At 46.3% G+C, this 14,752-nt stretch overlaps 1 protein-coding gene across 1 annotated transcript; it reads right to left on the bottom strand.

The window, feature by feature from the left end:
• Positions 1-44: 44 nt before the first annotated feature.
• npy2rl (neuropeptide Y receptor Y2, like) lies at positions 45-3,495 on the bottom strand. Its single transcript, XM_053476803.1, has 3 exons — positions 2,864-3,495; positions 817-973; positions 45-368 (listed from the first exon to the last, which is right to left on the bottom strand). Exons 1-3 carry the CDS (start codon positions 3,493-3,495, stop codon positions 45-47), a joined length of 1,113 nt encoding a protein of 370 aa, XP_053332778.1.
• Positions 3,496-14,752: the final 11,257 nt, after the last annotated feature.

The following is a 14,752-nucleotide window of genomic DNA, read 5'->3' as shown; positions in this document are numbered from 1 at the left end:
TGCAGATCATCCCAGAGTGCAAAATGTAATATTTTTAGTTTATTTCAAACTTTTGTGCCATTCAGGTGTTTTGTGAGAACGTTATGGACCTTAAGAGCCTTTTTGGTGTGAACCATCACGGCGACGTGACGCTCAGGGTGTCCTGAACCGAGTTGGTCCTCACATCTAAACACTGCCAGGAAGGCACTCCGGTAGTTCCTGTTCATCCAGCCGTAGAGGAGCGGGTTGGCGAAGGTGGAGCACATGGCCACGATGTGGAAAACTGTGTACAAAAGCTTGAAGTCTCGCATCACCAGGACACTGCTGTCAATGTCGATCGCTAGCTGGAAGGCGTGGAAGGGCAGCCAGCTCACCGCGAAGACCACGACCTGCACCGGGACAACAATACTGTTACAGACACGCAGGCCCTCTCCAAACCCCAATAAATCCATTCGATCACTGTTTCTCATAACAGCGTCTGTAAAGCACCATCATTACTTCACGCTACACTGCTGGAAACACAACACACCATTATTAACGTCACTAACCTGTTTGACCCTCACTGTGGGAGTGTGTGGAATTAACTTTACACTTAAGTACGGCTCTGATTGAAATCCTGAACCCTAACCCTAACCCTAACGCTAATTTTTAAACTGAGTAATAATGTGAGAGAATGTGTTTTAAAAAGATTCTAATGGTTTTTATTTATTATCTATAAATCTGTTTATATTTTCTTATTTATTTTACATTTCTGTTCTACTTTATGGAACATTTTTGATCTTGTGTGCTATTAGATAAGTGTATTATACACCATGAGGACTAATCAGTGTTATGTACCATGGTGACCAGCATCTTAGTGGTCTTACGGCGCCGGTGATGGGAGTCGCTGTGTCCGGCCGGGGTCACGTGGTTACGGAGTTTACTCCAGATCCGAATGTACGCGAAAGAAATGACAGCAAGTGGAAACACGTACTGAATCAGCAGCATGGACACGCTAAAGAGAAAAATACATTAAAAGAAACGTCTATGATGAACAATCGAAATTTACATCGTGTCAATCAGATAATATGAATATAGGGACAATTTCCACAAGACCAGTGAAATGTCTGTACACACTTTGTTCCCTAATTTGTTTGTTTTCCACATAGTAGAACAATACAGAAGACATAAATCTAATTAAATATCACATACTGTAATTATATTATTAAGTAAAGAAATACTGTACAAAAGTCCATCATTTATTTATCACTCGAATCGAGGATCAGTCAGAGAGAATTACATTAAGATAAAGATTTAGATAAAATGTCTGACTCTAGTGTCCTCTAGTAAACTAGTGTTTACCTTTCTAAAGTCAGATGGGCGTGCCGTGTTATTGCAATTATAATCAGATTGGTCAGATATACTTCACATTTATTAGTGTGTGTCAGTGTGTGTTGCTGTGCTTTAGTGTGTGTGTTAGTGTGTGTTAGTGTGCATTTGTGTGTCCGTGTGTGTTGGTGTGTGTGTTAGTGTGTGTTGGTGTGCGTTAGTGTGTGTGTTGGTGTGCGTTAGTGTGTGCGTTGGTGTGCGTTGATGTGCGTTGGTGTGCGTTAGTGTGCGTTGATGTGTGTTAGTGTGTGTTGATGTGTGTTGATGTGTGTTAGTGTGTGTTAGTGTGTGTTAGTGTGTTGATGTGTGTTGGTGTGTGTTGGTGTGTGTTAGTGTGTGTTGGTGTGTGTTAGTGTGTGTTAGTGTGTGTTAGTGTGTGTTAGTGTGTGTTAGTGTGTGTTAGTGTGTGTTGGTGTGTGTTAGTGTGTGTTAGTGTGTGTTGGTGTGTGTTAGTGTGTGTTGGTGTGTGTTGATGTGTGTTGATGTGTGTTGATGTGTGTTAGTGTGTGTTGATGCGTGTTGGTGTGTGTTAGTGTGTGTTGATGTGTGTTAGTGTGTGTTGATGCGTGTTAGTGTGCGTTGGTGTGCGTTGATGTGTGTTGATGTGTGTTAGTGTGTGTTGGTGTGTGTTGGTGTGTGTTGATGTGTGTTGATGTGTGTGTTGATGCGTGTTGATGTGTGTTGATGCGTGTTGATGTGTGTTAGTGTGTGTTGAGTGTGTGTTGATGCGTGTTGATGTGTGTTGGTGTGCGTTGATGTGTGTTGATGTGTGTTAGTGTGTGTTGGTGTGTGTTGGTGTGTGTTGGTGTGTGTTAGTGTGTGTGCGTATCAGTTCATTAGTGGACGATTCGATGTAAATTCCAACAGACAGAACATCCTGAATCTCGATGAAATTTTGAGATCTGAAATTTAAATCTACTTCTCGCTGTCTGATTAATAATTAATGACATTTGGACGAAGTTTCCCAAAGAGTTTTAAAACCCTTTTTAAATGACAGCGGTGTAGTTAATAACCTGAATACGCTGACTCACCAACACTGAGTCTGAACTTCTCTTATTGAATCAGATCACAGATTAAAGAAACAGGTACATAGAGTTATTCCACACTACAGATGTGCTGAACATGTGATGGAGTCTCCCAAGTCTCCGGAGCAGGTCAGTGTCGGTGCTGCGTGGAGAAACATCACCAACCCGGTTTAGATCTGTTCTACAGACCGGTGGCGAGTGAAGCTACAGTGAGGTCGTGTTTACATTTACATTTAGGCATTTGGCAGACTCTCTTATCTAGAGCGACTTACATTTTTATCTCATTACACATCTGAGCAGTTGAGGGTTAAGGGCCGCGCTCAAGGGCCCAACAGTGGCAACTTGGTGGTTGTGGGGTTTGAACCCGGGATCTTCCGAACAGTAGTCCAATGCCTTAACCACTGAGCTACCCCTGAGCTATCTCCCTGCGCTGGACTGTTGGTCAGAGTGAAAGTGCTGGAAGTGTGTGTCAGTGTGTGAGGTTTACTCACGAGTACAGAGTGCCGTCTGTGCTGCTACCCGGCCACTTCTCTCCACACACCTCGATGGACTCACCTGGAGAGAGATCAACAATCCCATACTCCCTGAAGATGGCGAGTGGACTTGCCAGGACAGCGCTTATAGCCCAGGTGAGAGCGATGACCAGAAAGCAGGTGTCTTTTGATAGGCGTGTCTCCAGGTGATGAATAATGCACCTGTGGCGATCGAGTGCGATTACATTTAGGGTCACAGTCGAGACATGGACGGCGAGACCCTGCGCGTACGGCAAAGCGAAGCAAAGCACGCGACCGAACTTCCACCGGCCGAGTAACGTGTAGGCCAGAGTGAAGGGGAGACACAACGTGTTGACCAGCAGGTCCGCTACTGCCAGGTTGGCGATGAAGAAGTTTGTGACGGTGCGGAGAGTTTTAAACTTGTACACGATGTAGATAACCAGGGAGTTTCCCACCACACCCAGGAGGATGATGGTGCTGTAGGCCAGAATCAGGATGACTTGAACCCCCAGGTGCTTGGTGCTGTCCCCCAGGTGCAGTAATGGACGGGACAGTGAGTCGTTAGGGGGGTCAGGGGCACCACCGGCCGGGACCTCGGAGGAACCGTTGATAAAACTGAAGACGTCCATTGGTCACATAATCGTACTGAGCTCTAATTTAATGTAATGAGATAAAAAAGATTTTCATCCTCATATAGTATGAAATAGAACAAAATGTATTTTTAATAAAAATGTACAATAATTTTGAAATAAATTATCTATTTCTAATAATTATCTAATAAACAATTATATTTATTTTATATAAATGTGTACATGTGTAAGGAGATGTTCGAGTCAAAGCGGGACTTGTAATTGTACGGAATAACAGAACTCAGTCCTGAGAGTAAACACTCCCTTTATGTCTCTATATAATCCCCTGATACACTAATACACTGATCCCAGTGTCTCACTAGAGCTTGGACAGGTTTTCTCAGTACGCCAGAGTCATGACAGGACTGTCTGCTTCATACACATCTAAAACACCGGCCTCCCAGGAACTCCTTGAACAGCCCAAACATGTGGAAATGTCTTGGAGTGAGGTCAGGACTGTACAGGGGACGCGTTTGCACCATAGACAGTCTGACTGCGGCTAAGAGTCTCATCAACGCACCGTGACTGAAGGCTTCTGGAAATTCTGGAAATCACTTATATACCTTTATTTACCTGAAACAGTTCATTACAGTCCCGGTTTGACTTGAACGTCCTTCATGTGCACACACACACAAATTAAATATAGTAATAAACAATAAGAATGAACAATACATACATACAGGTGTGTGTGTGTGTGTGTGTGTGTGTGTGTGTAAATTGCTTTCTGTCCTCCAGATGAAAAACACAACCTTATGGAATTTCACACTACAGGACTGTAGGTCACACGTCACACCCGTTATGTTACTCTGTATGTTTTATATTCTTTATATTCTCACACATGGTCTATTATCCTATTTAACACACACCAACACATTAATCATATCAACTACAATGTGAAATATTTGGACATGTCCACATCTGTGTATACAACAACAATAATGTGTTTATTGTAAAACATCTGTAAATAAACACATGATGTGAACTGTATGAACTCACAGACAAATCAAAACTCCTCTGAACAATAAAACCACTAACACACACATGAAACATTAACACGGGATAATAAACCTGAATATATATATATATATATATATATATATATATATATATATATATATACACACACACACACACACTGTATAAACACAAAACATCAAGTTCATGTACATTTTTTGCTACTAATTAATTTTAGTTTATGTCAAATTAAAGATTGTTTCCAGGGATGTGGGCGGTGCAGAAGAGCCGGCCCGCTGCAGCTTAGATTTAATGTGTGGCCAATTAAAATTATAATTACATTCTTAAATTAACTTCCTTAATGCTTTTTTCTGTCATAAAAATAGAAAAAGCAACTGAATATAAATGTGAGCATCGGAAGGACTACTGTGTGTGTGTGTGTGTGTGTGTGTAAACCAGAACGTGACTTACCTGAGGTTCTCATCCAAGTGATCCTGCAGCTTTATCATGTAATTAAAGTTTTGTGTTTAAGATCTTTCACTAATGCAGAAGTCAGCTTTAATTATTACATTAAAGGAACAGACAAAGACGCGTCTCCGTCTCTGGTGAAGATGAGCAGAATGTTTCTGCGAGAGAGAGAGAGAGATCTGACAACGACATCCCCCTGTGTGTGTGTGTGTGGGGGGGGGGGGTTATGTGGATGGATGGGGGGGGGGGGGGGGGGGGGGGGTTGAAGGAGACAGAGACAGAGAGAGATGGTGCTGTGGCTGTGAGTCTCCTGTCCCTGGAATCTCCTGTCCCTTTCTCCTCCTCTGTACAGAGACACTGAGTGAGTGAGTGAGTGAGTGAGATTTAAGATGTGACTTTCATGCCTCATCACTGGACTTCATGCACTTTTGGACTCCGTGTCAGTGATTTCTTCTACATTACACATCCATGAGCTCCTCTAACTCTTAAATTGATCTAGATTTTATCTGGAGAAACACAGTGAACTCAGCCAATGCTGTTTTTCTCCCTTAACGTTTCCAAGCCGTTCTTTTAAGCCTCTTTTCTTTTTCATTCAGATCAATTACAGTATGTTTTGTATTTTGCCTTTTTTATCCTGCTTTTCCACCTTTCCTTCTATATCACTCCGTTCAGGGTCTGTATAAATCTTCTCTCTTCTCTTTCTTCTTTCTCTTTTCCGTATTCCATCTTTTTCACTCTTCCACTCACAGCTGCTGTTTTGCCATAGATTTATTCGATTCATTCGATTATTCCTATATTTATGCTCCTCAAATGTCATTGATAATCTCTTCATTAAACACCATCTATTTTCAATTCAATTCAAATTTTTTATTTGTCACATACACAGTCATACACAGTACGAAATGTAGTGAAATGCTTACACGACTGCCAGTGACCTTAAAAAGAAAATTGAAGCTTAAATAGTAATAAATATGAATAAAAGAAATACGATAGAAAATTTAAATAAAAAAATAAATAAAATAAAATTTAACTAGGAAAAATAGAACTAAAAATAGAAATGTACTGTAAAAATAGAAATATAATGGTGTGCAAATATGCATAGAAAAAGTGACTTTGTGCAATGGTTATTAAAGTGTCTTTGTGCAATGGTCCAGAATGTAAACGTAAACATGTAGTGTAGATGTGCATGGAGTTGTCCATAGTGTCCATGTATGTATAAAGATTGATTGATTGATTGTAAAAATTGTGAAAATATTGTGTTAATTCTGCATAGTGGTGTGGTTGAGAGACCTTATCGCCTGTGGGAAGAAGCTCCTCCTCAGTCTCTCTGTATTGGCCCTCAGGGAGCAGAATCGCTTCCCAGACCACAACAGAGTGAACAGTCCATTGTTGGGGTGGCTGAGGTCCTTCACGACCTTCCTGGCCTTGGTCCAGCACCGCTTGCTGTAGATCGAGTGCAGGTCAGGGAGCTCGGTGCGGATGATGCGCTCAGCTGATCGCACCACCCTCTGTAGAGCTCGTCTGTCCTGCATGGTGCTGTTCCCGAACCAGGTCGTGATGTTTCCCGTCAGTATGCTCTCTATGGTGCAGGAGTAGAAATTCCTGAGCACCTTGGAGGGCAGTCTAAAGTCTCTTAAGCGTCTGAGGTGGTAGAGACGCTGCCGGGCCTTTTTTACCACTGTGTTGATGTGACAGGACCATGCCAGGTCCTGCGTGATGTGAACATCGAGGTATCTGAAGCTGTCCACTCTCTCCACTGGGCTCCTGTTAATGATGGGGGTCTGGTAGTTCCTCACCTGCTTTGTACTAAAGTCCACTATCAGCTCCTTTGTCTTGCTGACGTTCAGGAGGAGATTGTTTCTTTGGCACCAGTTCTCCAGATTTCCAACCTCCTCCAGGTAGGCTGTCTCATCGTTGTTGGTGATCAGGCCCACCACAACAGTGTCGTCAGCAAACTTGATGACGGTGGTGGAGTTGGTAGTGGCCACGCAGTCATAGGTGTACAGAGAGTACAGCAGGGGGCTCAGAACACAACCCTGGGAGGCTCCAGTACTGAGAGTGATGGAGGCTGAGACATGACCGCCCATCCTTACTGCCTGTGGTCTGCCAGTCAGAAAACTGGAGATCCACTGACACATGGATGAGCTGAGTCCCAGGTGCTCCAGCTTGGTGGTAAGTGTGGAGGGAATTATGGTATTAAATGCAGAGCTGTAGTCGATGAAGAGCATTTTCACATAATTCCCCCTCCGAGTGTCCAGGTGAGTGAGAGATGTATGGAGGAGATGTGAGATTGCATCGTTTGTGGAACGGTTTGGACGGTATGCAAACTGTAGTGGGTCCAGTGTGTCTGGTAGTAAAGAAATGATGAAGTCTCTGACCAGGCGTTCAAAGCACTTTATCACTACTGAAGTGAGGGCTACAGGGCGATAGTCATTAAGAGAAGCAGGATGTGGTTTCTTTGGGACAGGAACAATGATGGACTCTTGAAGCATGTGGGGATCACCGACTGAGATAAAGAGGTGTTGAATATCTCAGTGAACACAGGTGCTAGCTGGTCTGCGCAGGCTCTGAGGATACGGCCTGAGATGCCGTCTGGTCCTGCTGCTTTCCTGGTGTTCACTTTCTTGGAGGCTCTCCTCACGTCATGCTCGGTGATGATGAACGCGCTTCCGGTGCTGGCAGTGACTTCCTGTCTGCAGCCGTTAGCATTAGCATCGCTAGCGTCTTTAGCTGCAGCCTCGAAGCGAGCATAGAAAGTGTTCAGCTCGTCTATCAGAGTCACGTCCGCGTTCGTCATACCGGATGTTGGTGCTTTATAATCAGTAATTGTCCTTAATCCCTGCCACAGGCTCCTAGAGTCACTCTGTTGGAGCTGTGACTCTAGTTTCCTCCCATAGCGCTGCTTCGCCTCTTTCACCGCCTTCTGGACGATGTATGACGCAGCCTTGTACGGTTCCATGTCCCCCGACGCGAGTCCCGTGTTGTAGGCAGCGGTGCGAGATTTCAGAGCGTCGCGGATGGTTTTATCCACCCACGGCTTCTGGTTGGGAAACATTTTAATAGTCTTTTTTTCCACGGTATCATCCGCTAGTTTCCCGATGAATCCCACAACCGCTTCCATAAACACGCTGACATCACCATCGGAGCTGTTTCTGAACATGTCCCAGTCTGCGTCATCAAGTGCGTCCTGTAACGCAGCCACCGATTGGTCCGTCCAGCGCGCGACCTCCCTCTGAACCGGAACTTCCATCTTCCTTTGGCATAAGGAAGATGGCGGCGTGGTCGGATTTACCAAACGGTGGACGAGATTGTGCCTTGTAGCCAATAAGCGCAGCGTCCCGGTGTTGTGTCTGGTGCTGTGTGAGTGCCTCATGCAGCTCCCATAAGGCAGTGTCCGTGTCCGCTTGTGGTGGAATATAAACGGCGCTGATTATGACCGATGTAAACTCCCGAGGTAGATAAAAAGGACGACACATGATGGACAGTAGTTCCATGTTTGGTGTGCAGGAGCGTGTGAGAGGAACAACGCTCGCGCTGTTGCACCAGCTGCTGTTCACCATTAAACACACGCCGCCTCCCCTTGACTTCCCCGAGTCCCGTGTCCTGTCCATGCGGTGAACCGAGAAGAACTCGGCCGGCTGGATGGCGTGGTCCGGTACCGCTGGGTTCAGCCATGTCTCGGTGAAGCAGAGGAGATTGCAGTCCCGAATGTCTCTCTGGAACTTTATCCTGGCCCTGAGGTCATCAAGCTTGTTTTCCAGTCACTGGACGTTGGCGAGCAGGATGCTAGGCAGAGGTGTGCGGTGTGCACGGGTTCTCAACCTGTTCCTGACGCCGGCTCGTTTCCCTCGGGGCCACCGCTTCGCGTCGCGACCTTTGTTGTCCCTCAGGATCTCACTCGGCCAGCTCGGATCCGGAGTTAAAAACGTCGAATTGTGAGTACATTGTATACCAATAGAAACAAGAGTGTCTCTATCATAACTAATGTACTCCATGGTGGTAATTTGACTGGTTTTAAAACGCTAAAAACTAACTTAAAAAACAAAAACAAAGAAAAGGTGGTCGGAGCAGTCGTGACGGCAGCCGACCTCACCGGCGCCATCTTGGTTTTTCAGTATTTTTACTGTAATTATTTTTAAATCCTATTCTACATGTGATAAAGGACTGAGCACATTCAACTAATCTATGTGGGAGCCAGTTAGTGTTTACAGAATTTGCTACAAATCTCTTTAATGTGTTTGAAATTAATACATTTTACAAAACCACAAATTAAACACAATTTAAGAGATACAGTGTTGACGTTTTATGGTTGTGACCACATCAGTCAAAACTTTTAGAATATAAAAAATGATCTACCTTACAAGACCCTGAACAGGTTGAAGAACAAACAGACATGTCATGAGGACATCCCTGGAGTTTCGGGTGACCACCAGACTGCCTGACCTTATTTATTATATTATATTATATTATATTATATTATATTATATTATATTATATTATATTATATTATATTGATTTTTAACAACACCAGAACAACAGAGGCAGATCAATATACATCTGACAGCCAGAGCAAACATTTCAACATACAATATTCAATATACTGGCAACAAAAAAAAACAGTCTAGTGAAAGAAAAAAAGAAAAGGAATGTTTTGTAGAAATGTCTGACGGTGCAGACAGAAACTCAGAATTATAAATAATAAAAAATTTAAGTTAAAATTGTAATGAATTTTATTTAACAAAAAAAACATTTTTTTACTCAACACACAATAAGTGTCGTTTTCAATTAAATTAAATAAATAAAAAATTTTTGAGCAATTTGAACTTTCTCAGGTCTAGTTTATCAAATCAAATAAAACTCATTTTAAAATTTAAAATTAAAATATGAATAATGTCTGCCGGGCGCTGGTAAGCACGGCGAGCTGGGTGGTGAGTGTCCGGTTGAAACGCTCCACGAGGCCGTCGCTCTGTGGGTGGAGGGGCATGGTGCGGGTCTTTTTCACCCCGAGGCGCTCGCACACCACCGCAAACACCTCCACCTCGAAGTTACGCCCCTAATCGCTGTGATACTGCTCCGGGGCGCCAAAACGGCTGAACACCTCACCCACCAGCACTCGAGCCGTGGTGGAAGCGCTCTGGTCAGGAACAGCAAACGCCTCCGGCCACTTGGTGAAGTAGTCCATGGCCACCAGCACATACCGGTTCCCGCGATCGGAAATGGGAAACGGCCCGAGAATGTCCACGTCCATACGCTCCATAGGCGCCCCCACCCGAAAGTCTTGCAGGGGTGCTCGCGAGCGCTGGGTAGGGCCCTTCTTTGCCGTGCAGACCTCGCATCTGTGCACAAAGAGTTCGTTATCAGTGTGACAGCCCGGCCAGTAGAAACGAGCGCGCAGCCGCCGCAAAGTTTTCGTTACACCGAAGTGTCCCGCGCCCGCGTGCCCATGGACCATCCCTAATACTCGCCAGCGCCGAACGGCCGTTCCCAGTGGCGATAGAGTAGGCTCCCCCGCAACGATAGTCTGTCGAACTGCGAATGGAGCGCTTTTACCTCTAGGCCCAGGTGGGCGACCGCGGTATACTCCTTTAACCCAACCTAGTACCTGCTGCAGCGCCGGATCCTTCTCCTGCTCGGCGATTAGCTGTTCACAGTCCAGCTGTGGCACAGGCACAACGACTATAGGCGATGGCTTAGGCAACGCAGTAACTCGGCTGCACGCCGGCTCGGACGGTTGGTTACCGACGGGGGCTCCGGAGGACTGCGCAGGAAGACTGTTCTGACTCATGGGGTTCGGAGAGTGCTCGACGTCGCAATCACCCGCCGCTTCCACCCTCTCGCAGTACCGACAACGTTTGTTGCTGCATGGTCGGCGGGATAAAGCATCAGCGTTAGCATGCAGTTTCCTCGCTCGGTGCTGAACGATAAAATCGTAATCTTGCAACCGCTCGAGCCAGCGCGCTAACTGCCCTTCAGGCTCTTTAAAGCTAAGCAGCAACACTAACGAAGCGTGATCAGTCCGAGATATTCGAGAACGGGCGACGAGACCAGAGCTTCCCGTACCTGGGTGAACGCTTGCGCGTGCTTTCAGTCCCAGTGAAACGGCTGGTTCTTTCTCGTGAGCCCGTGCAGCGGGCTGGCGATTGTGGCAAAATCCTTTATGAACCGGCGATAGTACGAGGCTAACCAGAGAAAGGTGCGCCAAAGGTTCCTTGGGCGCTAATCACATGTCCCAAAAATACGGTCTCTAGCCGCAACAGCTGACACTTTTTGGGATTGAGCCGCAAGTTCGCCCGCTGGACGAGTGCGACCTCAAATTCCTTGCCGTGCACCAGTAAATCGTCTAAGTAAACGACACACCGGTTGCGAGGAATATCTGCCATATCTATACTTTCTCCATCAAGCGGTCGAACGTAGCTGGAGCGTTACATAGGCCAAATGGCATGTGCCGAAATTGCCATTGCCCTTGTCCGATCGAGAACGCCGTTTTAGGACGTGCTTCCGCGGCCCGCAATGTGTTCAAGCGCATCATCTATTCGCGGTAACGGATAAGAATCTTTGCGAGTTACCTCATTTAACCGCCGGTAATCCACACAAAACCGCCACGATTCGTCCCTCTTACGCACAAGCACAACCGGCGAAGACCACGGTCCAGACGCTGGCTCTATGACGCCCGAGTCGGCCATCTCATGCAGCTTCTGCTCAGCGATAGCCCGTTTAGCTAATGTGCTTTGGGCACTAGCAACCTAGCTAACCCGAGTCCCGTCCGCGAGATTCAGTACCGCACCCCACCTTTGCAAAATGTCTAATCCCAAGATACAATCATCCTCGATGTCTGCCACAAAGAATGGATGAGAAAGAATGATTGCACCTACTTGTATTCGCACTGTGCGACAGGCCCGTATCTTCAGATAACTCCCCGACACGGTGCAAATGTTCAAATACAACCGGCAGCATACAACCGCGCTCGCCACACTCCAATAATCCCCAGCGCAGCAGCGAAACTGTAGAGCCGGTGTCCACGAGCGCCCGCAGCGAAACGTCGTCCAGGCCACAGTTCACGTACACACCCGCGCGATTTCCTAAACGTCCCGACTGGAAGTTAAATCCAGCAGTTGGGGAAACAAAAACGGCTGTGGGAGGCGGCTTCCCCTCGGCGCCCCCCAAAGCTAGTTTAACGGCTGCTGGGGTACGCTGTCCTCAGGCCTGAGAATGTTGCAGCGGTAGTCCGAGGGGCCCTGTCCCCGGCTAGGTTCACCTACCGAGCGAGATCACCCGGCTCTTCCGCCGTGGTGTTCAGCCATGATGGGCTCGGTGCGCTCAGCCTCGCGCAGCGCCTCAGAGAGGGAAGCCGGTGCCACTAACCAGGATGTGCTCGCGCAGCCGCAACGGCCGGATTCCCAGAAGGAACGCGCGATGAGCTAGCTCTTCCTGCTGGGCATGCTCAAATTCCGGGTAGCCCCGGCGCGCGAGAAATCTCAAGTCCATAGCAAACGCCCCCAGCTTCGCCCAGCTCATCAGGCTGGAGGTCCTCCAACGCCCGGAGCGCGTCACCTTCCAGCGAGAGGGCCACCCGGACGGCAGTTTCCGCCGGGGACCAGCCCACGTAGTCGGCGGCTAGCTCCACTTGGGCGAGGAACGCGTGGGGCTCGACGGCGCCGTTGTAGGCAGCTTGCTCCTGCCCTGCGTCACTGGAGGAATCCCCTCCAAAATCCAGCGCCGGAACCTGAAGCGTGCCGCTCCGTTCCGGTCGCCGCTCTTTGCTCGTGCTGGCCCCGTCAGGGAGAGTTTTCTTCCTCCTCAGCCGCTCTGCTACTCGGCGGCCTACTCGGATTTCCTCCGGGGTGCGCTCCAACCCGCTTCTCTCCATCCCACTTCTAGCGTTTTTCACCGCTAAGCAGGCACTTGGAGAGACGGGTGAGCTTCCTTGCTGCCCAATGCAAATGGCTGGGAGTAGTTTATTTTGTAGTAGCACGAAATCACAATACTGGCACATTCAATCTCCTTAAAAACACACATCTAACACACACACACATCCCTGGCCGAAGTCACTAACCCAAACACCTTTTCCCAACAGGGTGAACACAAAACAATCCCTACCGCAAAGCATGATGGTAGCCAGTCAAAACCCCGCCCACGCCACAATACTTTAAAAACAGTAAACTGTAATTCATGAAACAAAGTCAATAACTGGTGTGACGAGCGTTTGCTTAAAATACAGTCTCAGGAACAGTGTGTGTGTGTGTGTGTGTGTGTGTGTAAGTGTGTGAACCTCCTGCAGCTTTGGCTCATCTGAGTTCTAATCAGCTGCTTCTTCTTTCGTGCAAATTCAAATTCAAAATTTAAATTTTATTTGTCACATACACAAACATACACAGTACGAAATGTAGTGAAATGTAGTGTGCAGCAAAACACAGAAGTTTTACTTTTGGTTTATTTGTCTGAAAAATGATCTTTTACAGAATATTCTCTCTTTTTTGCCCTAGAGATAAAGATTTCCTGCTGCATTACTAATGTTACACATCCTGTTTAGTGCTCGGCTTCAGGAACACTCCGTATGATCGATCCTTAATACAAGAACATCTGTGGAGTTGATGTTCCAGAGTTCAGGTGAAGAACTTTCTGAGATGATCAGGTGGATGAGATCCTAATGAGCTCTGAGTGATTTCCTGATTTATAGGTGTGTGTGTGTGTGTGTGTGTGTGTGTGTTTGTGAAATACAAATCAGTATGAAGCAGTGAGAAGACGTCCCCGTCCACACAGCTGGTGTCCAGTTCTGCTCATTAGATGTGATTTATTTATTTATTTATTTATTACAGGTTTATTTCTCTCGTGTGTTTCCCATGTGATTTATTTTTTTCTGATGTTTTTTAGCACATGCTTCACCTCCTGTCACGTGCACAATGTCACGGCAATGTCATGCGCCTTCACGTGTTTTTCACATACAGTACGATCACATGGTACTCACAGAAGACGAGTGTTTTCCATTAAGGATTTTCCACTTATACAGAAACACGCCCCCCCATGGTGACCGACAGGACGAGGATGTTACAAGCTGTGGACACGAGCTTCCTCTAGGTTGTCCTGGGGGCGTCTTAGTGTCCCTAAGAGACGGGAGAGACGGAGGAGACGGTGAGGGAGAAGGATGTCTCTAAGCTCTGCTTACACTGATGCCCCACGACCCAGACACGGGTAGGCAGAAGAAGCTGGATGGATGGATACATAAACAAAAGTTTGTACACCCCTTCTAATCCCACGCTCGTCCCTGATGTTTATTTCTCTCTACACTGTAAAACAACCCAAACACAGACTAATCTCCTCTGAACAGTTGATATTGAGATGTTTATCTGCTTCTTCTGCTCTGTAAAGCTTCATAACGGCTCTAATCTGAGCTGCTGGTTGTTAATTGGTGATTTCTGAGGCTGGTGACTCTAAATGAACTTCTCCTCTGCAGCAGAGCTCAGTGTTGGTCTTCATGAGAGACAGTTTCATCATCATGGAGCTCGATGGGTTTTACTAACACACTCCACACGATACTGTTCTTGTGAAACCTGGTCCGGAACACCAGACCTTCATGTCTTATAATAAACAACCGACTGTTAGTGTTGATGTTGATGTTATTTAATTACTGAATTCCCTAAAAACATCAAAATACCTGTTGACTGGTGCTGTGAACTAAAATACTAAAAAGTGGATGATAACTGGAGTAAAGAGTTCAGGTGGAGCAGCTGTTAATGGAACTGAACACTAATGAGATCCAGACAGATGCTCACTGCTCTCAGTCAGTACGTCCACTAACATCTGAGTGGAGAACCTAATGTGGACTCAGACTGTAGAA

This window comes from Clarias gariepinus, chromosome 18 (assembly GCF_024256425.1).
Source record: "Clarias gariepinus isolate MV-2021 ecotype Netherlands chromosome 18, CGAR_prim_01v2, whole genome shotgun sequence".
Taxonomy (NCBI): Eukaryota; Metazoa; Chordata; class Actinopteri; order Siluriformes; family Clariidae; genus Clarias; species Clarias gariepinus.
This window is presented reverse-complemented; position numbering and strand designations above follow the sequence as displayed.

Bases quoted from the DNA above. Each gene is read 5' to 3' on its own strand.
- npy2rl (XM_053476803.1), bottom strand. From the start codon at position 3,495: ATGGACGTCTTCAGTTTTATCAACGGTTCCTCCGAGGTCCCGGCCGGT. The intron at 974-2,863 runs GTGAGTAAACCT...TTTTCTCTTTAG, and splicing joins ACAGACGGCACTCTGTACTC to CGTGTCCATGCTGCTGATTC. The intron at 369-816 runs GTACATAACACT...GTCCCGGTGCAG, and splicing joins CTAAGATGCTGGTCACCATG to GTCGTGGTCTTCGCGGTGAG.